Source organism: Taudactylus pleione, unplaced genomic scaffold (genome assembly GCF_031769625.1).
Source record: "Taudactylus pleione unplaced genomic scaffold, aTauple2 ptg000481l, whole genome shotgun sequence".
NCBI lineage: Eukaryota > Metazoa > Chordata > Amphibia > Anura > Myobatrachidae > Taudactylus > Taudactylus pleione.
The window spans coordinates 208,299-235,345 of record NW_028284883.1 but is presented as its reverse complement, the minus strand read 5'-3'; the positions used below and the strand labels follow the sequence as shown (position 1 = coordinate 235,345).

Here is a 27,047-nt window from a genome sequence, read left to right as displayed (position 1 = left end):
GTGAGGGAAGGAGAAGTATCGGACAGCCGGGAGCCAAGTCTTGAAAGTAGACTGGCCTGAAGGAAAAACTCTCTGCAAAAAGCAGTCATGAAGGAAGCAGGGGCAGTCAATTGGGGGAGCGGAACAGAGTTCTGCCCCCTTTGAAATGGTAATGGGGTTGTGAGGAGACTGTCCAAGAGAGAGATCCCGGTGGCCAAGGCGTGTTAGGGTAAAGTGTGAGGCATCCCCAGCAGCAGCGAAAGTGACCAGTGCAGACTTCCTGGAGCTGGGGAGGAGAGCAGCGGCATCATCATCCAGAGAGTGGCGGAGATTGCAGCCGCCCCCTATCAATCATAAATTCGGACTGCAGTGCATTATACTGTACTAAAAAGAGACAGGACTGTAATAAAATGTAACTGTCCATGGTCCTGAACTGACAAATCACCTAGAGGAGGTGAGTGAGCATACCTATACATCTCAAAGCACACTGACTATGGTATTTTGTACATTGAACTGTGGTCCTGATTCAGACTCGCAAGCGGGTCGATGGTCGGCCATTGCGCACACGCGGCGTGCGCAAGCCCCGGAACAAGTGAGAAAATAATCACTACAAGATGGGGCAGCTGTCGATGTTGATCGACAGCTCGCCCCATTTTGTAGGTGAGTCGGGAGGGTGGCTGCACAAACGGAGGCGTTCCCGAAGGAACACCTGCCGTTTGTGGGCGGTCCTACTGACATCACACGTTATGTCAGTAGTGAACGGGGCAGCTGTCTATGTTGATCGACAGCTCGCCCCATTTTGTAGGCGAGTCGGGGGGGTGGCTGCACAAACGGAGGCATTCCCGAAGGAACGCCTGCCGTTTGTGGGCGGCCCTACTGACATCACATGTTATGTCAGTAGTGAACTTCCTGCTCTATTAGAGCAGGAAGTTCACTGGGGCTTGTGGTGGATGAGACTCTACTACAAGGGTCTCGTCACAAGCCAAATGTTCGTGATAATCGCGACCATCGCCAGGCCGCCCACTAAAGCTGTGGGTGGTCACCCACAGCTTAGCGAGCGGCCTGGAGGCCAGGGTAAAAAAAAAACGGCCCGCCCTGATTCAGAGCGAGCGCTCGCATATAGCGAGTGCCTCTGAATCAGGGCCGGTGTCTTTTCAGGAAGTAAAATAACTTAACAGTGCATTTCCCTGAAATAAAATAACTGATAATATATTGGAGCAGCAGCACCTACTTGTTAAGCCGGGATTGGTATGATCTTGCCCGGCGGTCGAAATCCCAACTACTGTCCTCCAGTGTTAGACTGACCCGAATAATTGGCATATTATTTGCTCACTTAACTCCATCAGTTATTGTAGATTATGTACTTGTAGACTAGTACTGAAATGTTAGTACTACTAATGGGGGCATACTACTGGGGGCACTACTAATGGGGACATACTACTTTTATCCTTCAGCATTACATCATGAGGATCCAGTATATTAATCTACTTGATAAAACAACTAATTTACTGACTGAAAGTGTGTGAATGCAAATAGTGGCTGATTGTTAATAGTAGACAAACTTTTTAGGGAATAGCTATTTGTATACTTCTTGGCATTACTTATCTAACTACCAAGGGAATACCCCCAAGCAGAGCCTGGTTTAGACCTCATGGGGCGCCAGGCAAGATACCACTTTTGGGCAATCCCTCCCTCAAACAATCTATAGCACTATATTTGAATTTATGATTCATGCCCCTGTAAAGCACCCTGAAGAAAAGGTCCATGCGGCCTTGAACCGTCGGCTATGTATGTATGGGTTGGGTACAGGATGCCGGCACTTAGAATCCCGATGCCGGTGTCCAGACAAGGTTAGGATACCAATACCTGGCAATAAGTATCCTAACCATACCCTTAAACCTAACCCTCCCTCTCTTTCCTCACATCACTGACCCCTCTCAGCACAGACCCCCCTCCCCTCACAGCACAATCCCCCTCTTTCCTCACATCACTGACACCCTCTCAGCACAGTCCCCCTTCACAGCACAAAACCCGTCTTTCCTGACATCACTGACCTATTTCCCCTCTCAGCACAGAGCCCCATCCCCTCACAGCACAGACCCTCCCTTCTCTCACATCACTGACCACTCTCAGCACAGACCCCCTCCCCTCACAGCACAGACCCTCCCTTCTCTCACATCACTGCCCACTCTCAGCACAGACCCCCTCCCCTTCCAGCACAGAGCCGCTCTTTCCTCACATCATTGACCCGTCTTTCCTCACATCACTGACCCCTCTGCCCTCTCAGCACAGACCCCCCTCCCCTACCACCACAAACCCCCCTCTTATCACATGACTGACCCCTCTCCCCTTTCTGCACAGATCTCCCTCCTCTCACAGCACAGACCCCCTCTTCCTCACATCACTGTCCCCTCTCCCACTTCTCAGCACAGCCTCCATACAGCACAGACTACTCTATAGAGGACAGTATTTTTACCACAAAGGTTTACCATTTGTGGTAATAATACTGTCCTCTATAGATGAGTTATTGAGAGTATACAAACACATGGTAGAACGCACCACTTCCGACCAGGAGGAATGGAGGACTTCCAATCCGGATCCACCAGGCAGAAATTATTTCCCGTGATCATAGTGGTGGATACAGAAATACCTTTGGATTCTCCGTCTAATGGCTAGACCACCTGACCCGCTGGATGGCCGTCCGGAGAATCTTAGGTATTAAATTTCTATCTAAAAACATCTTATCTTTGAGTTATTTGTTATTGTGTGAATTACTAGACGCACGTCACTTCCGGTGATATATGATTGGTACCGGGTGGTAGAAATGTTTAACCTATTCAATTCTCCATGATACCTTAAAAAAGATCACTAAAGATTGAAACGTGGTAGTGGACAATGAGAATCGCTGAGCGGACCTATTGAGCCTACTGCATTTGATTGAAGGTATGGTTAACATCATGCTGAGGTGAAGGTCCGGACTATATTTTTTTTAGAGATGAGCGGTTCGGATTCTGCGGAATCTGAACCGCTCCGAACATCGGGGATACAAATCCACCCGAATGCTGTTCGGGTGTTCCCCGCCTGACTTGGATCCCACTTCGAGGCTGAACAGCAGCCTCCTAACATCAGATCCTCGTGAGAGAATCCGGCATCAGGGCCCACCCACCACAGAAACAAACACACAGCTGCCAGCATGGGGGCATACTACTAGGGGAACAACTACTTGGGCCACAACTACTGGGGGCACTTTTAATGGGGGCATATTACTAGGGGCACTACTAATGGGGGCACAACTACTAGGGGCACTTCTAATGGGGGCATACTATTGGGGGAACTACTAATGGGGACATACTACTGGGGGCACTACTAATGGGGACATTCTACTGGGGGCATACTACTTGGGACACTACTACTAGGGGCATACTAATGGGGGCATACTACTGGGGACACTTCTGATGGGGGCATACTACTGGGGGCATACTACTAGGGGTACTATTAATGGGGGCACAACTACTAGGGGCACTTCTAATGGGGGCATACTACTAGGTGCACTATTAATGGGGGCACAACTACTAGGGCACTTCTAATGGGGGCATACTACTGGGGGCACTACTAATGAGGACATACTACTGGGGGCACTACTAATGGGTGCATACTGCTGGGGGCATACTACTAGGGACACTACTTCTGGGGTCATACTACTGGGGGCACTACTAATGGGGGCATACTAATGGGGACACTTCTAATGGGGCATACTACTGGCGGCATACTACTAGGGGCACTACTACTGGGGGCATATGACTAGGGGCACTATTAATGGGGGCACAACTACTAGGGGCACTTCTAATGGGGGAATACTACTGGGGCCACTACTAAAGGGGGCACAACTACTAGGGGCACTTCTAATGGGGGCATGCTACTAGGGACTCTACTACTGGGGGCATACTACTGTGGGCATACTACTAGGGACACTACTAATAGGGGCATGCTACTGGGGGCACTACTACTGAGAGCACTGCATAGGGGGCACTACTACTGAGGGCATTGTGTAAGGGACACCACTGCTGGGGGCATTGTGTAAGGGATACTATTGCTGTGGGCATTGTATAAGGGGCACTACTACTGTGGGCATTGTATAATGGGCATTACTACTGTGGGCTTTGTGTATAAGGATCACTAATGTGGACATTGTGTAAAAGGGGTACTACTGTGGGCATTGTGTAAAAGGGGCACTACTGTGTGTTGTAACATAAATAAGAGACACTACTTTATGGTGTAATGTGAATCAGGGGCACTATGGCCCTCTTTCAGAGCCGTACGCTCTGAGCAGAGCGCACGCTCTGAATGAGGGCCGGCCTCCATGAAAATGGAGCGTCCTCCTGGACGCTCGTATAGCTGTGGGTCACCACCCACAGTCTATACGAGCGTGCAGTTTGATGGCCGCGATGGTCTTGACCATCGCGACCATCGAAACTGCGAGCCGGAGCCTGCGGTTGAGGTTTTCAACTGCAAGCTCCGGAGTGATTTTGGCTCTATCAGAGCCAAAATCACTCCCACTGACATCACTAGTGATGTCAGTGGGCCGGCTTCTGACGGGAGGCGCTCCCGTGGGAACGCCCCCGTCAGGGAGGCACGCCCCAGCACACCTACCAAAGGGGGCGTGCTGTCAATCAACATCGACAGCACGCCCCCTTTGATCAGACACAACGAGCGAAGGACTTTCCTTCGCTCGTCGTGTCTGGCGCATGCGCACGACGGAGCTCCCTCCGTCGTGCGCATGCTCAGTGCACACCATCGATCCACTTGCGAGCGGACAGCCGCTTGCGAGTGGGTCTGAATCAGGCCCTATGTGCGGTGTAATGTGAATAAGATTATGCACTGTGACTTCTTGGGCCGTAGCCCACTGTGTAAACAAGTACTGTGACTCTGCTGGCCATACCGCACTGGGTGGGTGGGAGGGCCCAAAGACGATTCCTTTCATTTCTGCCACTGCTGTGTGGCAATGTTTCCTACAGTAGATGTGCTTTAAACTGTGGTGTCTGTGCCGCTGCGCCGCTGCTCTGTCGCTTAGCAACCAGTCAGCTCACTGCAACCTTTGGCCAATAATGGTGAAAACAATACTATAAGCTGTGAGGTGGTCTAAATTGACTGTAAATGACTGTAAATTAATGTTATTGAGGTTAATAACACTCTAGGAAGAAAAAAAGCCCAATTTATGTGATTTTAGGTTTTTTTTTGTCAATTTTTGCAAAAAATCCAAATCCAAAGCCAGACGATGAATTAGAACCAAATCCAAATCTGGCGAAAATGGTCCGGCGCACATCTCTAATTTTTTTACCAATGAATAGGACTGCTGTGTAGTTCTATATATCTGTACCTGCTTTCAAAGGACTGGGACTCTGAGTTCATTCCTCTGTTTGGATTTTTTACATATACTTTTGGGAACGATTGTGTTTTTTATTGTTCGGAATTGAAATAAATTATTCAGATAAATCCTGAGTTCTCATAGATCGATTACTACTTTATAATGGAGGACACACGTGTTTAAAGGGGACACCAAAAGAAGCCTTGATGTGAGAACCAGAACTCCTGAATACTGTGAGTTGGGTGTGTATATCTGTTTTCATATATCCAAATATACCTTTACATTTATGGTTATCTATCTATTCTGTGTAAGTAAGGTATGCACATCTGCCGTTTATAAACTCCTGCATACAAAACAGAGGGTGTCAACATAAAGAAACCTTTATGGGTGGAGCTCATTTCAGAAAGAAGTGAGTAGGGTACGCACCCTCCTAAATAATATACTTATTGTTGGAACCTGGCTAATCACATCCTTAGACTTCCTATCATCCTTCGGTGCATTAAATATTGCTATAAAACAATACTACACATATTGTGTATTTTTTCCCTTTTTATGTATACATACTGAATGGGATGAAGTCATGGGGAGAAGAGAACGCAACACATACTGTACATCGATTGGATCCCTAACTACAGGCGTTTTCATCATAAGAGCGTTATTCTCTATATAGCGCCTTTGATCAGATATCTATATTTTGTTATTTGGTAATCTTCTTTTCCTGTGTGGGCAGGTTTAGATACCTTGGTTGGGTGGCTATTGTTTGCACCACAGAATCTTTGCCTATATTTTATTTATCTGATTTCACTCACATTAATACAAAGGCACAAATAAACACTATAATATCATTACTGCACATTGGGTAAAATCTTTTTTACCTTCTGATCAAATGGTCTATTGGCCTCAAAATTAGGATTTATATATCCCTGATTATCTCCACTTCTTACTTTTATTCACTTCTGCAAATCTTTTATTATCTGAATTCTGTTTCCAACCATTCCCCACAACACACAGTAATCAGACCATGCAAATGAGGGATGTCTCTCTATTCAGTAACAATCATACCATCCATCCTCACAGTACAGCACGAGATCTGCATAGACAAGATGACCCTCACCTGCTGAGAATGTCACTAGAGCGTTGTTCTTCTTAAAATTTCCATTTTCATCCAGAAAATTGTTTGGGTTGAAATCCTCTGGGTTGTTGAACTGGGTCTTGTCACAGTGTGCACTTGCTAGTAGTGAGAGGAAGACTGTTCCCTGGTGATGTTGAAAAAATAAGGATAAGACACTTGTGAACATTTTTATTGTTTCATTTTCTTTGTACTTTGTCCAAACCAATTTTTACCTTACGGAATGTATAATTGCGAATCTGGGTGTCCATTGTCAGCTCATGAGGAAGACTCAGTGGAGTTACATCAGCATATCTCTGAACCTCATGTATAAAAGCTTCAGTATAAGGCATCTTATGTCTGTCCTCATAATTTGGAGGGCGATGACCAAGGACATTTTCTATCTCTTGGTAGACCTTCTCTGTGGAGACAGAATATATCACTCATTCTTGTATGAAACATCTATCTGGTATCATGATGATAATTTAATTACTTGTCCTGGACAAGGCACATACCTGCTACATTGGGATGTTTCATAAGAAGTAACAACATGTAACATAATGTATTGCTCACTGATTCGGTTCCGCCGAAGATCAAAATCATAACGCTCATCAACAAGCTATTGTGATTATAGTAGGTAGCTTTGTTTTTCTGTTCCTGAGGAATGACAAGTACTGTAATGAGGATTTGGTGAAAATGGGTGAGTATAGAGCCATATATTCATTTCTCATTCTGTAGAGGGTTATGGGTTAACACCTAGTATTACACTGTGAAGCTTGAAAAAACAGTGTTGAGCACTTAGGGCCTGATTCAGACTTGGGAATAGAGAGAGATGTCTCTCTCAACTGATCATCTTGGTGAAACCATGCTGCACTGCAGAGGGGCAGATTTAAAATGTGCAGAGAGATTTAGATTTGGGAGGAGTGTTTCCAAACTGACATCTAAATTGTAGAGTAATAATAAAGCTGTGCAGTATTTGTGGGCTACATGCAAAAGCAGCCAGTATTTACCACACATGTAAAAAAAATGTATGTATTTACACCCCTTCCATTGCAATATGGTTTGTGCAGGTTCACAGTTGAGAGAGATATTTGTCTCTATTCCCAACTCTGAATCAGGCCCTTAGTTTAAAATAAAAAGATATATTGAGTGTATATTTTTGGACTCAAATAGTGTACACTATATTTGTTTTCCTCTTTTTTAAATAAAATAACCCGCACACACGCTTGCACTTCCCCCGGTACCTGGCACAGTATTATTTATCCAGGGGCGTATTTATAATGGGTGCAGGGTGTGTTTTGCACACAGGCCCCTGGGTCCAGGAGGAGCCCGCACCGCACACCCTGCACCCATATTATACTTACCTCTCTGGAGTCCCATGTCTGTAAAAACGGCTGGAAAATGGCCGCCGCACCCATTTTCTCATTGTTTTGCACATGCGCAGTACAGGGAAGATGGCTGCCATGGCCATTTTCTCGGAATTGTGTGCTAAGCTTGGGTACATGCACAGTGTGACATTACAAAATATATCTGTAAAAGGGACTTGCGTGCAACTCTGAAACAGACACTTTGGGCTTTATTTAGAATGCAGCGTTTTTTGTAAGCCGCTGCTTCCCAGCAGGGTTCCAGCTAAACATTTAAGGGCATTTTCAGCATTCAGCAATCACATGTAGAAGACTGCAGCTGCAACAACAGTATAAATTGGCATATGACCAACTGACTCAAAATGTACAGTGGTAACCAGATGGAATTCTAAAACTAACTATCCAACTGACACAGATCTTAATAGATGCAAAAAGCTCCTGATGACCAAGTTGTCAGCTCAAGTGGCACAATTGACAAGATAATGTCTCCTGCTTTAGTTTGTCCTGCAAATGCTGCTGCCAGGAAAAAACTGATCTTTTCCAAGAGATCCACTGGTGATGATGATGAGTCAACTCAGGGCACCAGAGTGAAACATTATGACATATGCTGAAGCTTAAAAAAGTTGCACACAATTTTTGAAACCTCTACTGAGACTTAGGGCCATATTCAATTTGAGGTGAAAAGTCAGAGGACGAACTTTTCGCCATCATCGCAGATTTTGACAGGGATAAAGTATCGGCCACGTGCCTGCATATCCCTGTATTTAATTAGGAATCGGCAAAAACGGGACCCGGCAGAAAGGAAAGTATCGAAAAGTCATGTAGTTTTTTTGTGAAATCAGCCTGTAACCCCCCAAAAGATGGTCTGATATGAGGGAACCCTATGGGTACCCCCGAATTGGCCAGCTAAAGATAATTGGGTTTTTTAAACAGCTGCGGCAGGTGCATTAATGCATCTTACAAGAAGTGATGAAGAATAGAATTTAGCTTTATTTTTTTGGAAAAAATAATTAGTCCCATCAAATTTGGGATACATGAACATGGATGCAAGCCTATTTTTAAGTCCCTAAAGTGATTTTTAAAAATTCTACAAAAATCCACCTGCCGCAACCACCCGCATTCTAAAAAACACCTGCCGCATAATTGGCGACCCCCCCTGAGTCAATTTTGCTAGTTTTTAAGTTTGTCCCCCAACCATTTTTTTTGCCCCCACCACTTTTTTAGGGGTGTCCTATATTAATTTTTTTTAAATGTTTGACACAGATTACTTTAAGGGGACATTCCAAAGGCTGAAGGCTATTTTTTTTTTAATTCTGCACCCTAAAACCCCAGTTTTCACCTATTCAGTGATGAAAACTTATCCCTGTTTTTTACAAAGACTTTTCGCACCTGCAGAAAGTCTTTGAAATTGAATATGGGGATAAGTGACAATGGCGAATATGACGTAATCGGCAATAAATTATCGCCGATAATGGACTTTTCCCTCCAATTGAATATGGCACATAATCTGATACAGTAAATGTAGAAAATCTTCTGCGCACTGTGGGCCTGATTCAGACCCACTTGCAAGCGCAATGCGCTCACAAGCGGGTCGATGGTGGCCCAGTGCGCACGCCCGGCGTGCGCACTGCGCGTGCGAGAGACCCGGAGCGAGCGCAAAAAGCACTCGCTCCGGCACTTGCATCCAAAAGGGGCAGCTGTCGATGTTGATTGACAGCTGCCCCATTTGGAAGGCGGGGCGTGGGGGTGGCTGAGCAAACGGAGGCGTTCCTGCAGGAATGCCTCCGTTTGTGGGCGGCCCTACTGACATCACTAGTGATGTCAGTAGGTGGACTTCCTGCTCTAATAGTGCAGGAAGTCCACTGGGGCTTGCGGCAACGAGACCCTACCGCAAGGGTCTCGTCGCAAGCACGATGTTCGCGATGGTCTTGACCATCTCGACCATCATCATGGCCGCTCGCATAAGCTGTGGGTGGTAATCCACAGCTAAGCGAGCGGCCAAAAGGCCGCAACCAAAAAATAAAAAAAAACCACACGCCCTGATTCAGAGTGAGCGCTGGCTTTTTGCGAGCGGCTCTGAATCAGGCCCTGAGCTCGTAGTTTAACGGCCAGCTGCTAGCAAACCTTAAGGTTTCCCCAGAACCTCAGAATAGCATATAGTAGATTTGAAAATCAAACCAGTCAAAAACTAAAATTCTTGAGATCTGACAATGGTGGAGAATATTTAAACTGGTCCTGGACTGTAGATAGAAAGTAATTAGGTAGACAATGTCTAGATAGACACCAGATGTTAGACAGTCAATAGGTCGACAGGGACAAAGGTCGACAGGGACATAATGTCGACACACTAAAGGTCCACATGTAAGAAGGTTGACAGGTATAAATGGTCAACAGGGTCAAAAGGTCAACACAAAATGGTTGACATAAAAATGCTCGACACATGATTTTTATTTTTTGTTAGGGTTAGGCACTTACGGAGGGTTAGGGTTAGGCACTAGAATGGTCGGTTAGGGTCAGGCACCTACCCCGAAGGTTAGGGTTAGGTACCAGGAGGGAGGGTTAGGGTTAGGCACCAAGGGGAGGGTTAGGCACTAGAAGGGACAGTGAGGGTCAGGCACCCACCCCCATGGTTAGGGTTAGGCACCTACCCCGATGGTCAGGGTTAGGCACCAGGATGGAGTATTAGGGTTAGGCACCAAGGGGAGGGTTAGGGTTATGGCTAGAAAACAAAAGAAATCATGTGTCGACCATTTTGTGTCAACCATTTTTGTATCAACATTTTGTCCCTTTCGATCATTTGTACCTGTTAATGCGACTAGCATTAAAAGGTGCAAGTTATACAGAAGCTATCACAGATCAGTTAGACCCGTGAAGGCTTCTGTCTGTGTGTTAAAAAAAAAAAGACGTGCACCCCCTCCCCATAAGCATAACCAGCACTGGGGTATATAAGGCCTGTCCTGGTTCTAAAAATACAGGGGCCAAAATGCGTAGGTGACCAGGGCTTTTCTGAGCCGGTCCTGGTTGTGGAAAAACACGACCAAGGCCAGCTCAGAAAAGCATGCACATATCCATGGCCGAAACATTCACATGGATATGTGCATGTTTCTGTGTTACTCTGACCTGCTCAGGATAAACTCGCCTATCTGAACCTGGTCTAAAGTCCTGGTGAATTTTAGCCAAGTTTGGCTTGTGAATTTGCAAATTGCAACCTACTACATTTGGAGAGTTGTGAGTTTAGAATAGGAAAACATTTGGATGGGAGATGTTTTTTGCGAGTTATAGTAAAACCCGAAAAATGTGAGTTTTACTATACACGCATCCTATTACATGTGCAAGTGAGTAAAAAATGCGAGTTTAAGGCAAAACTCGCATTTTTAACCAATTCGCAACCTATTACATTTGGCCCCTGGTGTCTACCTAGACATTGTCTATCTAATTACTATCTATCTCTTAAACCACACCCATTTAAACAATGATATGGAATTCTTCCTAAAGAAGTATGGAATTGAGCATCAATTAACCGTTGCCGACACGCCAGAGCAAAATGGTATAACTGAGTATGCGAACCACATATTAGTGGAGGAGGCCAGATGCATGCTGAAGGATGCAGCCTTAAAACTAATTGGTTTAATTTAATTGAGTAACTTTAATTTTAACCACAAATACAAATGGCTTAGTGAAATCCGTACCTAAAATATAACTCCCCTAGTATTAGAAGAATGGTACCTTCTCCATTTTGATCAGGAAACAGTCTATAAAATCCCTGGGGTTATTCCTGTCCAAATCCTTGATATTGAGATCCACTCTTTTCTTGATACAGTCAATAATTCCTGTATAATTCTTCATCAACTGCTTATGAGGTCCTGGTATGTATTTCATGAATTCTGGGTAAATGTTGTACAACTGAGAGAACAACAGAGAAACTTATACATTTTAGATAAACTAAGTCCTATAATACATGAATGTAGTACATACATGTGAACATCATCACCCACCCTCAGTGCTACCACCATTAACGTGTCCTACCAAAGACATTGTCGACACTACTCTATTAACACCACTGCCAACATCTTACTACACCACTACCAATATCTTCCCTCACCACCACCAACATCTTCCCCCACCAACATCTTCCTACACCGCCACCAACATCTTACTACACCATCACCAACATCTTCCTACACCACCACCAACATCTTACTACACCACCATTATCTTCTCACACCACCACCAACATCTTCCTACACCACCACCACAAAGTTGTTACCATGTAGTGTAATCCACTATGCTAAGATTGTACAGCAGTTAAAATTTTGGGTATTAAATCTGACACTTTTTTGTCATTTTAAGTATTTAATATTTCCTTTTTGGCATTTGAATACATACCAGCCCCCAAGGATTACTCATAATTCTGAAGCTGTCCACGACACAATGCATAAGATTTTTAAATTCTTTATCTTGATAGTCAAACCGTTTCCCAAACATGACAGAGCAAATGACGTTAGACACAGAACTGTGTATATGATACTTCGGATCTATCGAAGAACCTAAGTGGAAGGGGAAAAAGCAAAAGAAGTTAGGAGGAAGAAGACATAGAAATTCAAGGACAGATGTTTTATGTATACTGTATTAGTTTGAAAGATGGAATATCTGTATTGTTATTTAAAATGGTAAGTAATAATGTACATAATAAATGCACTTTATTTTTGTTATAATTTTAGATATTTAGTGCAAAATACCAACACACTGATCCACTTTAACTGAAATTTGTTTGTAGTCACAAATACCAGTCGGAAGCATACTGTAAATTTTATGATACCTGATGAAATCCTACACTGTCAAAACCTAAACAAAGTGCCCTTCACCAATAACAACCCCCTTTCCCGGAACACACCCTTGTTCTTTGGTACTCGGCTGCCACCTGGATTTCACACTTAAAGTAATACCAGTGCATGAAGCACAGGCATCAAAATATAAACATAGGAATGTAACACTCTAAGAAGCAGGGCCGGATTAAGGTCTGTGGGGGCCCCTGGGCAACAAACTTGTGGGGGCCCCTATCAATAACATTATTAAAGTGATATATTGGCAATGTTATAAAAGAGTTATGTGCCAGGTACACACTAAGCGATTAATTGTCTGATCAGGCGTATCGGAGCAACATATCAGGCACATCGGCCAGTGTGTACCCGCCAATGATGCGCGCTCCAATGCATGCATGTCCAATGGGTGACATTGTTAGCGAAGGGTCATGCTGCAGAATGCAGCATAGCCCCTGCCGTCGCTGGCGGCATCCGCAAGTGTGTATGTCCCGTCGTTTACAAGGTGTGTATATGTATATATATCTATATCTCAATGCTTAAGAGGCGGCACTCAAACGACTTCATAAAGAATCCACACGGAGCCTGTATTGTATCAACGTTTCAGAACTTGTATTTATGTTCTTTCGTCAGGATCCAGACGAAAGATACAAGATACAATACAGGCTCCGTGTGGATTCTTTATGAAGTCGTCTGAGTGCCGCCTCTTAAGCATTGAGATTGATGTTGGTACCTATTTGGGTAAACGTCGAGGAGGGCACCGGATGCGGTTGTTGTTTGGACACAGACACATATGTATATCAGACATGGGCGGCAAGAAATTAACTACTCAGCACATGCTGACTGTACCAATGTTTATATATATATATATTATACACACAGTATATGAATAAATATCTCTCTCTTTATATATATATATATATATATATAGAGAGAGAGAGAGAGAGAGAGAGAGAGAGAGAGAGAGAGAGAGAGAGAGATTTGAACTTGAAATTCCAGATTATTACATTTTAATCCAATTGTTGTGACAAACTGGAATTTAAAGTTCAAATATATCTATCTACACATATATATAATTATATGTACAAATAGCCTGATGACAGTATCGGTGGGGTACTGAAACATTGCTATGAATGTGTGATCTGTTGGAATAAAGTTTCTTTATCAAGTGCCACATCAGTTTGGTGAAGTGTGTATATATATATATATTTATATATATATATATATATATATATATATATATATATACACATACACATACTGTACATACATATATACACACATACTGTACATACATAGATATATACACACATACTGTACATATATATATATACACATTCTGTACATACATATATATATATATATATATACATTAGGGGTGAGCGGGTTCGGATTTCTGAAATCCGAACCCCCCCGAGCCCCCCCGATCCGAGTCCGATCCGAATCAGGCTCGACTTTTCCCGCCTGACTCGGATCTGAAATCGAGGCAAAACGTCATCATCCCGCCTTCCGAGTCTCGCGGGTTTTGGATCCTATATAAGGTACCCGCGTCGGCGCCATTTTCTCACTCGGCTGTGGACAGTGAAGAGGGAGGGTGGGAGTTAGGGCTGTGTAGTGTAGTGTAGTGTAGTGCTGCTGTTGTCCACTACTTCAAAGTCCATAGGGGCTGGCTGTGTTGTGCTGTGCTGCTGTTGTTAATAGGGGCTGTGTCCACTACTTCAAAGTCCATAGGGGCTGGCTGGACTGTGTTGTGCAGTCAGTTCTCCATAGGGGCTGTGTCCACTCCAAAGTCCTGTGCAGTGTCCCAGTCCTAAAGGGGTGCTGTAGTGTTGTCCAGGGGGTGCTCTGTCCATCAGGGGTGCTCCCCCCAAGTGCTAAAAAAATAATATATTTTCTGTGTTTGTGAATTGTGTGCGCAGTAGCCGCACGTGCATCAACAAAGTAGTGCCAAGCGTGCGCCTGTGTCATAAGTAAAGGGCCGGCTGGCTTGACTGTTAAGGGTGCTATAACCCCCGAAAGTACACTCCAGTCCAAACCCAAAAAAAAATTATTTTCTGTGTTTGTGAATTGTGTGCGCAGTAGCCGCACGTGCATCAACAAAGTAGTGCCAAGCGTGCGCCTGTGTCATAAGTAAAGGGCCGGCTGGCTTGACCGTTAAGGGTGCTGTAACCCCCGAAAGTACACTCCAGTCCAAACCAAAAAAAATATTATTTTCTGTGTTTGTGAATTGTGTGCGCAGTAGCCGCACGTGCATCAACAAAGTAGTGCCAAGCGTGCGCCTGTGTCATAAGTAAAGGGCCGGCTGGCTTGACCGTTAAGGGTGCTGTAACCCCCGAAAGTACACTCCAGTCCAAACCAAAAAAATATATATTTTCTGTGTTTGTGAATTGTGTGCGCAGTAGCCGCATGTGCATCAACAAAGTAGTGCCAAGCGTGCGCCTGTGTCATAAGTAAAGGGCCGGCTGGCTTGACCGTTAAAGGGTGCTGTAACCCCCAAAGTACACTCCAGTCCAAACCAAAAAAAAATTATTTTCTGTGTTTGTGAATTGTGTGCGCAGTAGCCGCACGTGCATCAACAAAGTAGTGCCAAGCGTGCGCCTGTGTTATAAGTAAAGGGCCGGCTGGCTTGACTGTTAAGGGTGCTGTAACCCCCGAAAGTACACTCCAGTCCAAACCAAAAAAAAAAATATTTTCTGTGTTTGTGAATTGTGTGCGCAGTAGCCGCATGTGCATCAACAAAGTAGTGCCAAGCGTGCGCCTGTGTCATAAGTAAAGGGCCGGCTGGCTTGACCGTTAAGGGTGCTGTAACCCCCGAAAGTACACTCCAGTCCAAACCAAAAAAAAAATTATTTTCTGTGTTTGTGAATTGTGTGCGCAGTAGCCGCACGTGCATCAACAAAGTAGTGCCAAGCGTGCGCCTCTGTCATAAGTAAAGGGCCGGCTGGCTTGACCGTTAAAGGGTGCTGTAACCCCCAAAGTACACTCCAGTCCAAACCAAAAAAAAAATTATTTTCTATGTTTGTGAATTGTGTGCGCAGTAGCCGCATGTGCATCAACAAAGTAGTGCCAAGCGTACGCCTGTGTCATAAGTAAAGGGCCGGATGGCTTGACCGTTAAAGGGTGCTGTAACCCCCAAAGTACACTCCAGTCCAAACCAAAAAAAAAATATTTTCTGTGTTTGTGAATTGTGTGCGCAGTAGCCGCACGTGCATCAACAAAGTAGTGCCAAGCGTGCGCCTGTATCATAAGTAAAGGGCCGGCTGGCTTGACCGTTAAGGGTGCTGTAACCCCCGAAAGTACACTCCAGTCCAAACCAAAAAAAAAATTATTTTCTGTGTTTGTGAATTGTGTGCGCAGTAGCCGCACGTGCATCAACAAAGTAGTGCCAAGCGTGCGCCTGTGTCATAAGTAAAGGGCCGGCTGGCTTGACCATCAAAGGGTGCTGTAACCCCCAAAGTACACTCCAGTCCAAACCAAAAAAAAAATTATTTTCTGTGTTTGTGAATTGTGTGCGCAGTAGCCGCACGTGCATCAACAAAGTAGTGCCAAGTGTGCGCCTGTGTCATAAGTAAAGGGCCGGCTGGCTTGACCGTTAAAGGGTGCTGTAACCCCCGAAAGTACAGTCCAGTCCAAACCAAAAAAAAAATTATTTTCTGTGTTTGTGAATTGTGTGCGCAGTAGCCGCACGTGCATCAACAAAGTAGTGCCAAGCGTGCGCCTGTGTCATAAGTAAAGGGCCGGCTGGCTTGACCGTTAAAGGGTGCTGTAACCCCCAAAGTACACTCCAGTCCAAACCAAAAAAAAAATTATTTTCTGTGTTTGTGAATTGTGTGCGCAGTAGCCGCACGTGCATCAGCAAAGTAGTGCCAAGCGTGCGCCTGTGTCATAAGTAAAGGGCCAGCTGGCTTGACCGTTAAAGGGTGCTGTAACCCCCAAAGTACACTCCAGTCCAAACCCAAAAAAAAATTATTTTCTGTTTGTGAATTGTGTGCGCAGTAGCCGCACGTGCATCAACAAAGTAGTGCCAAGCGTGCGCCTGTGTCATAAGTAAAGGGCCGGCTGGCTAGACCGTTAAAGGGTGCTGTAACCCCCGAAAGTACACTCCAGTCCAAACCAAAAAAAAAATTATTTTCTGTGTTTGTGAATTGTGTGCGCAGTAGCCGCACGTGCATCAACAAAGGAGCAGTGCCAAGCGTGCGCCTGTGTCCCATAAGTAAAGAGCCGGCTGGCTCATTTCTTAAAGGGTGGTGTAACCCACAAAGTGCACTACTCTCCAGCAAAAATAAAAAAATATTTTCTGTGTTTGTGTGCGCTTTAGCCGCACGTATATATATCAATATAACATAAATGGAGGACCAAACTTTCTCCGATAAAAATAAAATAGGGAAAGATCAAGAACCACTTAATCCTAGTGCTGTTGCTGCTGCTGGGAGTTGTTCATCATCCCAGAGAGGAAGTAGGAACATCACTACTTTTACTAAACAATTGACCCTCCAACAGTCCCTAGCGATGAGGATGAAGTACGACAGCAGTCATCCTGAAGCAAAACGTATAACTGAGGCCTTGACTGCTATGTTGGTGTTAGACGTGCGTCCGGTATCCGACATTAGTGCAGTGGGATTTAGACAATTGATGGAGGTAGTGTGTCCTCGGTTCCAAATCCCGTCTAGATTCCACCTGCATCCTCAAAGCAGCAGCGACAAGCGTGCGTCTGTCTGTTAAAGGGTGGTGACACCCTCAAAGTGTGCTACACAAACAATTAAAATATTGTTCTTTTTTTTTCTGTCTTTGTGAATTGTGTGGGCTGTAGCCGCACCTGCATCCTTAAAGCAGCAGCGACAAGCGTGCGTCTGTCTGTTAAAGGGTGGTGTAACTCTCAAAGTGCTCCAAAAAATAAAAAACTATTTTTTTAATGTTTTTGTGACTTGTGTGCGATGTAGCCGCACTTGCATCCTCAAAGCAGCAGCGACAAGCGTGCGTCTGTCTGTTAAAGGGTGGTGACACCCTCAAAGTGTGCTACACAAACAATAAAAATATTCTTCTTCTTTTTTCTGTCTTTGTGAATTGTGTGGGCTGTAGCCGCACCTGCATCCTTAAAGCAGCAGCGACAAGCGTGCGTCTGTCTGTTAAAGGGTGGTGACACCCTCAAAGTGTGCTACACAAACAATTAAAATATTGTTCTTTTTTCTGTCTTTGTGAATTGTGTGGGCTGTAGCCGCACCTGCATCCTTAAAGCAGCAGCGACAAGCGTGCGTCTGTCTGTTAAAGGGTGGTGACACCCTCAAAGTGTGCTACACAAACAATAAAAATATTCTTCTTCTTTTTTCTGTCTTTGTGAATTGTGTGGGCTGTAGCCGCACTTGCATCCTCAAAGCAGCAGCGACAAGCGTGCGTCTGTCTGTTAAAGGGTGGTGACACCCTCAAAGTGTTCTACACAAACAATTAAAATATTGTTCTTTTTTTTTCGGTCTTTGTGAAATGTGTGGGCTGTAGCCGCACCTGCATCCTTAAAGCAGCAGCGACAAGCGTGCGTCTGTCTGTTAAAGGGTGGTGTAACTCTCAAAGTGCTCCAAAAAATAAAAAACTATTTTTTTAATGTGTTTGTGACTTGTGTGCGATGTAGCCGCACTTGCATCCTCAAAGCAGCAGCGACAAGCGTGCGTCTGTCTGTTAAAGGGTGGTGACAGCCTCAAAGTGTGCTACACAAACAATAAAAATATTCTTCTTCTTTTTTCTGTCTTTGTGAATTGTGTGGGCTGTAGCCGCACCTGCATCATTAAAGCAGCAGCGACAAGCGTGCGTCTGTCTGTTAAAGGGTGGTGACACCCTCAAAGTGTGCTACACAAACAATTAAAATATTGTTCTTTATTTTTCGGTCTTTGTGAAATGTGTGGGCTGTAGCCGCACCTGCATCCTTAAAGCAGCAGCGACAAGCGTGCGTCTGTCTGTTAAAGGGTGGTGACACCCTCAAAGTGTGCTACACAAACAATTAAAATATTGTTCTTTTTTTTTTGGTCTTTGTGAAATGTGTGGGCTGTAGCCGCACCTGCATCCTTAAAGCAGCAGCGACAAGCGTGCGTCTGTCAGTTAAAGGGTGGTGACACCCTCAAAGTGTGCTACACAAACAATAAAAATATTCTTCTTCTTTTTTCTGTCTATGTGAATTGTGTGGGCTGTAGCCGCACCTGCATCCTTAAAGCAGCAGCGACAAGCGTGCGTCTGTCTGTTAAAGGGTGGTGACACCCTCAAAGTGTGCTACACAAACAATAAAAATATTCTTCTTCTTTTTTCTGTCTATGTGAATTGTGTGGGCTGTAGCCGCACCTGCATCCTTAAAGCAGCAGCGACAAGCGTGCGTCTGTCTGTTAAAGGGTGGTGACACCTCAAAGTGTTCTACACAAACAATTAAAATATTGTACTTTTTTTTTCGGTCTTTGTGAAATGTGTGGGCTGTAGCCGCACCTGCATCCTTAAAGCAGCAGCGACAAGCGTGCGTCTGTCTGTTAAAGGGTGGTGTAACTCTCAAAGTGCTCCAAAAAATAAAAAACTATTTTTTTAATGTGTTTGTGTCTTGTGTGCGATGTAGCCGCACTTGCATCCTCAAAGCAGCAGCGACAAGCGTGCGTCTGTCTGTTAAAGGGTGGTGACACCCTCAAAGTGTGCTACACAAACAATAAAAATATTCTTCTTTTTTCTGTCTTTGTGAATTGTGTGGGCTGTTGCCGCACCTGCATCCTTAAAGCAGCAGCGACAAGCGTGCGTCTGTCTGTTAAAGGGTGGTGACACCCTCAAAGTGTGCTACACAAACAATAAAAATATTCTTCTTCTTTTTTCTGTCTTTGTGAATTGTGTGGGCTGTAGCCGCACTTGCATCCTCAAAGCAGCAGCGACAAGCGTGCGTCTGTCTGTTAAAGGGTGGTGTAACCCTCAAAGTGTGCTCCACAAACAATAAAAATATTCTTTTTTTTTTTCTGTCTTTGTGAATTGTGTGGGCTGTAGCCGCACTTGAATCCTCAAAGCAGCAGCGACAAGCGTGCGTCTGTCTGTTAAAGGATTACATCGGTGACAGCATCCAAGTAGGCATGTCAGACAGTCCGTACCTGTACTGGCAGGAAAAAGAAGCAATTTGGAGGTCCCTGTACAAACTGGCTCTATTTTACCTGAGTTGCCCCCCCTCCAGTGTGTACTCCGAAAGAGTGTTTAGTGCAGCCGGGAACCTTGTCAGCGAAAGGCGTAGGAGGTTGCTTCCACAAAATGTGGAGAAGATGATGTTCATAAAATGAATTATCAACTCTTCCAGGGAGACCAGCCTCCAGAACGTACAGAGGGACCTGTGGTTCCAGCAGGGACGAATTAATACTCTGTGAGGATGAGGATGTACACACTGAAGAGGGTGAGGAATCGGTGGATGAGGAGGATGAGGATGACATCTTGCCTCCGTAGAGCCAGTTTGTGCAGGGACAGATAAATTGCCAGCTTGTTTTGTGGGGGCCCAAACGAACCAATCATTTCAGCCACAGTTGTGTGGCAGACCCTGGCGCTGAAATGATTGGTTTGTTAAAGTGTGCATGTCCTGTTTATACAACATAAGGGTGGGTGGGAGGGCCCAAGGACAATTCCATCTTGCACCTCTTTTTTTTCTTTGCATTATGTACAGTTTGGGGCCTAGTTTTTCAATGCCATCCTGTCTGCCACTGCAGTTTCACGCCTAGATGGGTCACGTGTTTGTGCCGCCCACTCGTGTCGCTTAGCATAGTCATCCAGCTACCTCGGTGCAACCTTTTGGACATAAAAACACTATTGTGAGGTGTGAGGTATTCAGAATAGACTGGAAATGAGTGGAAATTAAGGTTATTGAGGTTAATAATAGCATAGGAGCAGAAAAACCCACAAATTCTGTGATTTTAGCTGTTTTTATGCTTTTTTTCAAAAGAATACAGATCCAAAACACAAAACCCAGAACCCAAAACACGGAAGGGTGGTTTTGGCAAAACCAATCCAGATCCAAAACACGAAGAAAGATCCAGATCCAAAACCAAAACACAAAACACGAAAAGTGGCCGGTGCACACCCCTAATATACATACACACAGTATACACATACAGTGTATATATATATATATATATACACAGTATATATATATATATACACACATATATACACACACAAGCCTTCATTCAGAGGCGGCCGTACGGTCCACGACCGCACGGCCGCCTCGATGTTTGGCCAGTGCGCATGCGCATGAGGGAGCCGGCTCCTTCGTGCGCATGCGTGAGACCCGCTACAACCGACAGCGCCGGTCGTAGCGGGTCTCTTTCCAAAGGGGGCGAGCTGTCGATGTTGATTGACAGCTCGCCCCATTTGAAAGGCGTGCCGGGGGGGTGGCAGCCCAAACGGAGGCGTTCCCATGGGAACGCCTGCCGTTTGGGGGAGGCCCCACTGACATCACTAGTGATGTCAGTGGAGAGCTTCCAGCTCAGACAGAGGCAGAAGCTCTCCGGGGCTTACGACAAGTGAGACCCTACCCTAGCGGTCGTTAGAGCTGTGGGTGTAAACCCATAGCCTAACGACCGAAACAGAAGCGGGCGGTCAGGATGCAAGCGGCCGCCCAGTTTCTGAGCGACCGCTTGCATCCTCCGACCGCCTCTGAATGAGGCCCACAGTGTGTATATATATATATATATATCAGTATATACATGTGTGTGTGTGAATATATATATATATATAGAGAGAGAGAGCACAGAATCTGCGGCACTCAATCGGGTTTCACAACGATAATAACGATGAGACCATATTAATCTTTATTAATATTAAGATTAATATGGTCTCATCGTTATTATCGTTGTGAAACCCGATTGAGTGCCGCAGATTCTGTGCTCTACATACCTTTTCATTGCTGTGCACCACGGTATTTGCCTTTGATTAGGAGTGCCATTCTGTGGGACTATATATATATATATATATATATATATATATAGCAACAGAACCAAAAAGTTTACCCTTCAGGATAAACCAAGGAATCAGCACACCACCATGTATGTATCAAACAAGCATATTTAATAGAAAAAACTTGATAAAAAAGCCATCATCAAAAAATTTGTCATAAAGTACTCATCCATAACTGGAAGCTGCAGTTAGAGTATAAAGCGATGAGGATCATAAATAAATATTATGCATGCACACAACCAACAAACTTGACCTTGATTGAGGAGACAGCTCACAGCCACACCACGGGAGACCGCAGAGGAGCAGAGTAAACATGGTGCTTTTAGAGCTGAGTGAGACATCAGAGTGTGCTCACTCAGCCGACAGCCTCTCTCCTACAACCCGCGGCCACTGCTCTGGTCTCTGCAGTCAAAGTCTCGCGAGATGATGTGAAGTCTCGCGAGACTGTACAACACTGAAGCTCCTCGGCGGCTGCGAGGAGAAGGGGTACGGAGAGCGCAGACAGCTAAACCCTGTGCTCTGTTTTTTTTTTTTTGCTGGATGTGGAGGCCTTCTATGTGTGGGGGCCCCAGGACGACCGCCCCTGTCGCCCCTCCTATAATCCTGCCCTGCTAAGAATTCATTTAGGGATTCAAATAGCTAAGCCCATACTGCTTAGCTGTCATGACCAGGGTTTCTCGACACTTCCCGGCCGGCAGGTATTACCTGTAAGGACATTATGGTGAGGGGCGTCTGGTGGTGGCGCTGGTATCTGACGGGGTGCATTGGCTGCGCGTAGTCCTGTGCAGGCATACTGTCACTCTGGTCTGGTTAGGCCTGGTGGTGCTTCCGTTCCGCTCTGGCATGGGTGCCGCCATCTTGCCTCCGGTCATGTGACCTAGTCGTCCTATCCTGGTGTGTCACATGCTCTCTCTGGCCTGTCACAGTGCGGCACTGGGTATTTAAGGGAGTGCCGACCTTCCTCTCATTGCCAGTGCAACGTTTTTCTCAGCAACAGCTGAGAGAGAGTTCCTGTGCTCATTCACCTGTCTGTTGGGATCATTACCTAGCCTGCTTCACCCTGAGTACCTGTGTCAGCTGTTACTCTGCACCTTGCCTCCACTTGCATTTTCCCTGGACATTATTTCTCAGCCTGCAATTCACTTCAGCCTGCAATTCACTTCAGCCTGCTATTAATTTCAGCCTGCAATTAATTTCAGCCTGCAATTCTTTTCAGCCTCACAAACCCTGGAATACTGGACTACCTTCTGTAATCACTACCTGGACTTTTTTCCATTTCACTACAGTTTCCCAAGTGCACTTTAGTGCTATACCCGGACTTTTTGTTTTGCCACATTCATGTCTGTTAAGTCACTCATTGAAAACTCCACGTTTATTTTTAAATCTACTTCAGTGTCTGCTCCTTTTAACACCCCGGGCCCACAACAAAACCAGAACATCACATTAGCTTTCCAAACTAGACAGAAGTCTGTCTAAATTGATGTAGTAATACAAATAACACTCCTAATAAGTGATTACCAGAATACGCTCCTGCAGTTAACATCACTGCATGCTAGTAACAAACAAGGTTTCAATTTAGCTGCTTAAAATTAAGTAGCTAGCAAAATGGTATGCAGCTATATTTTTACTACATTAGTAATATATACAATATTAAGCAATAGTAACAATTCCAGAATGCTAATTCAATAAACATGAGAGAAATTGCAATTTTCAGTAATTTCTTAAGATATACAGCAAAATGCAGGATAAGAAATTTCAGAACATATGGACTATCCAGAGTAGTATAGAAGATAGGTGTACATTTGCTAGCAATAATATGTAATAGAATGTATCCAGGATGCTCAGCAGATGAAGAAACCAGCCCTCTTTCGTAGGCAGCTTGCAAACAGTTAGAACCAAGGACCAGGCAAGAAATGGAATCCTGTGGGAGATTCAACCAGAACAGAACAAGCCACACAGGCCCAAAAGCCAGCACCTGATTAAAACTGCTAGCAAACCAATCACAATCGACCAGGCCAATCCCCAGGCTGACATCATCACAACAGGTGAACAAGTCAGCAACCATTAAAATGATTCAGTCTAGACTCGACCAGTCAAGTACAGATATAACAATAACAGACCAAAGGCTCACAGGTTGCAGTTGTATCATTCTACTGACAGTGTAAAACTGAATCTCTCAAGGACACATTGCACCGCGGTTTGGCTGCACACTCTACACAGAGCCAGTCCACCAGAATTTTTTGGTTTTGAAAAGGGTCGGGATGTACATGGAACAAGGAGGAAGTGATCTCTTTATTTTGTAAGTAATAAATTGGTGAAAGAGGGATGTGTGGGGGAGTGTTATCTTAATGAATGGATGCAATACTTGGTGGTTTTGTTTATTTTATTATTTTTTTTACAGGCGGACTACAAGCCCTGAATGTCTAGGCATGCTAGTGTTTGTTGTTCCACAATTCCAACATGCCATGGCAGGCTTATTGGGCCTTGTAGGCAGCCTGCAAAGAACAACAACTTTTTTATTATCATTAACCCCTGCACCCACCACCACCAGAGGTGCAATGATTAACCTTGGACTTTCATTCTAAGGCTGGTTGTTACTCCCCCATTTTTGGTGGGATCCTGACTTTCCAAGGAATTCCAGCCCTGGGCTGACCAGTATGAGGCTGGTTATCATTATGGCAGGGGGACCCCACGGTCTGCGTCTCTCTGCTAAAGCATTATCCCTCCACTTGGTTCAGCTCAGTGCTGGTTAATGGGAAATAGGGGCAATCCCACTCCATGTTTTCTCCTGGTTTTCCAATACCAGACCAAGCTGAGAGATCCAGGGCTGGTTATGGATTTGGAAAGGGACCCCATATATTTATTTTTTAATATGTAACTATTCGCTGCTACTATCGGCATCTAAACTAACAGCTTTGGAGTCGTGTGTTGGTAATAATTACATGTGCACTGACCCCTGTGTTTTGGTTCTGGATTCATCTTCACGTTTTGGTTTTGCAAAACCACACTCAAGTGTTTTGGTTTTGGATCTGGGGTTTTTCTTTTGTTTTTTTTAATTGATAAAAAGACTTTTTAAAAAACATTTAAAATCAAATCATGTAATTCTTGCAATTCAAAATTCGGATTTAAAATACAAATTCTGAATCATGGGTAGATCAGAACCGCGACTGTCAGCATACACAATTCGGGTGGATTCGGATTTCTAGAAAAACCAAACCGCACATCTCTAGTAATAAATTAATAATATAAATATTTTCTACTAGACTTTTACTTTTAAGCTAGTAGTTCTTTATTAATGAAAACATCCTATAGGGTTGTATAGTTTATTAAACTGCCACCTTGTCTACCACTGCTGTGCCACTATGTTTCATAGATGTGCTATATTCTTTTAAACTGCCATATGTTTGTGTTTTTGATCTGTCACTTAGTTTATCCAGCCAGCTAGTTGCTGCAGCCTTTGGCCATTATTGGTGAAAACAATATTCTGAGCTGTGAGGTGGTCAAAATTTACTGGAAATTACTGAAAATTAATGTTATTGACGTTAATAATACTGTAGGAGCAAAAACAAGTCCAAATTACATGATTTTATCAATTGTTAAAGAAATGCCTTTTTGGCATTGATAGACATTTTTGTATTTGAATTGAGTAAACAAAGATGATGAATCAGGATGAATCAGTGATGGGAGGTAGATTCAATTAACTGGACAAATTCCAGTTGGGAAAACATTTATTATCGGCATTAGAAAATGGATATTTAGCCAATTTGGGAATAATAACAATATTATCAAAAGTTGTGGCAGGTCAAAGGAAGCCACCCTTAAATTTGATTGAAAGAAAATACAAATTGAGACCAATATACTGAACATTATTAATAATACGTATTTAGACCTTTTAACAGTGAAGTTAAGATACTGTAGTTGCAATGTATTTTTGAGAAGCAGAGTGCATTGTCTATGCTGGTCAAGAAGTATTGATACCTTGCCCTCCAAGGCTTCTATCTTGAAAAGCTTGAGTTTTCTAAATGTGAAGCTATGCTTATAAGTATTCCCTTAATAGTAGTTTTATGCACTTTCCAGATAATACATTATGCAACATCATCAGTAAAGTTGTTCTCAAAAGAAGTCTGCATATGGTCATAGATAGAGATGTGCACCGACCCCCGTGTTTTGGCTTTGGATCTGGATCTCCCCTGGTTTTGGATCTGAATCTGGTGTTGGATTTTTTGGTTTTAGATCTGTATTTTTTGCAAAACATGATATAAACTGCTAAAAACCACATAATTTGGGCGTATTTTTGTTTCTACAGTATTATTAACCTTAATAACAATAATTTTCAGGCCTTTCTAGGCATCTTTAACCACCTCACAGCCCACAATATTGATTTAATTATTTTTCACCAATATAGGCCAAAGGCTACAGCGAGCTGGCTGGCTAAAGTAAGCAACAGAGCAGTGGCACAAACGCACGGCAGTTTAAAAAAATATAGGACATGCATGAAACATTGCCACACAGCAGTGGCAGACAGGGTGGCAGTTTAATAAACTATAAAAATGGCAGTCGGCAATACCCCAAATTGTGCCAAATGTAAAGAAAACCCCACTCTTATGTGGGATATTAAAAAGGACATGCACAGTTTAACAAACCAAACACTTTAGCCACAAGGACTGACACTTTCGTGGCTGAACTCCTTGGTTTGTTTGGGAACCACAAAACATTTTTGGAAGGACTATCTTCAATTATTAAGGAGGAGGTTGATGATGAGGGTGTTGGTGGTGGAGATTGCATGTACTGGTCCAAACTGCTGGTTAGCTGATACTGGACTGCTTGTTATTAATTTAAAAATTATAATTTTGTTAAAACAAATTGCATGGACTTGCTGCAAATGACTTAACAGGGAGGAGGTGCCTAGATGGTTAACATCCCTTCCTCTGCTAACTTTGGCTTTACAAATGGAACAGATGTCTTCACAACTGTTGTCAGAATTTAGATTAAAATAATTCCACACCCAAGATGTGGCTTTTCTGGCTTTCTTTCTATCATGAGCAAGAACTGCTGCCACTGGTGGCTGATTTACGCAAACAACATCCTCATCATCAACATCCTCATTACCATCAGATAGGACACAAATTTCCCCCTCATCCTCATTTTGCACTTCCTCCACACTATCATCCTCATTTTTTTATTATTTCACCATCTAATACTAGCACAGCCATCATGGCGTCAGTGATCCACTGTGAAACTGAGTGACAGCTGTTATACTTACTTCCTCTATCAAATGACTGTTTAATAGTCACATTTTTTTTAAATTACTACTAGTAGTAGTCTTCTTGGTCCCTTTCTGGTATGAAGATCCACTCCCAGCAGCAGCAACAGCGTAGCACTCAAGGATCCTTCTGAGGAACAATGGATAGGAGAGGAGTCAGTCCTTATGATATTGGATGCAGGACTACTTCTGATCACGAATG

The 27,047-nt window shown here is 44.0% G+C and overlaps 1 protein-coding gene across 1 annotated transcript in view; it reads right to left on the bottom strand.

Annotated features, from left to right (window-relative positions):
- The window catches only part of LOC148502817 (cytochrome P450 2F2-like), a 57,206-nt gene that overhangs the window by 3,725 nt on the left and 26,434 nt on the right, over positions 1-27,047 (bottom strand). The window contains exons 4-8 of the mRNA XM_088449261.1: positions 12,203-12,363; positions 11,543-11,719; positions 6,968-7,109; positions 6,689-6,873; positions 6,459-6,600 (exon numbers count right to left, since the gene is read on the bottom strand). Coding sequence (XP_088305387.1) covers positions 6,459-6,600; positions 6,689-6,873; positions 6,968-7,109; positions 11,543-11,719; positions 12,203-12,363 — 807 coding nt within the window. The remainder of the gene's footprint in view (positions 1-6,458; positions 6,601-6,688; positions 6,874-6,967; positions 7,110-11,542; positions 11,720-12,202; positions 12,364-27,047) is intronic.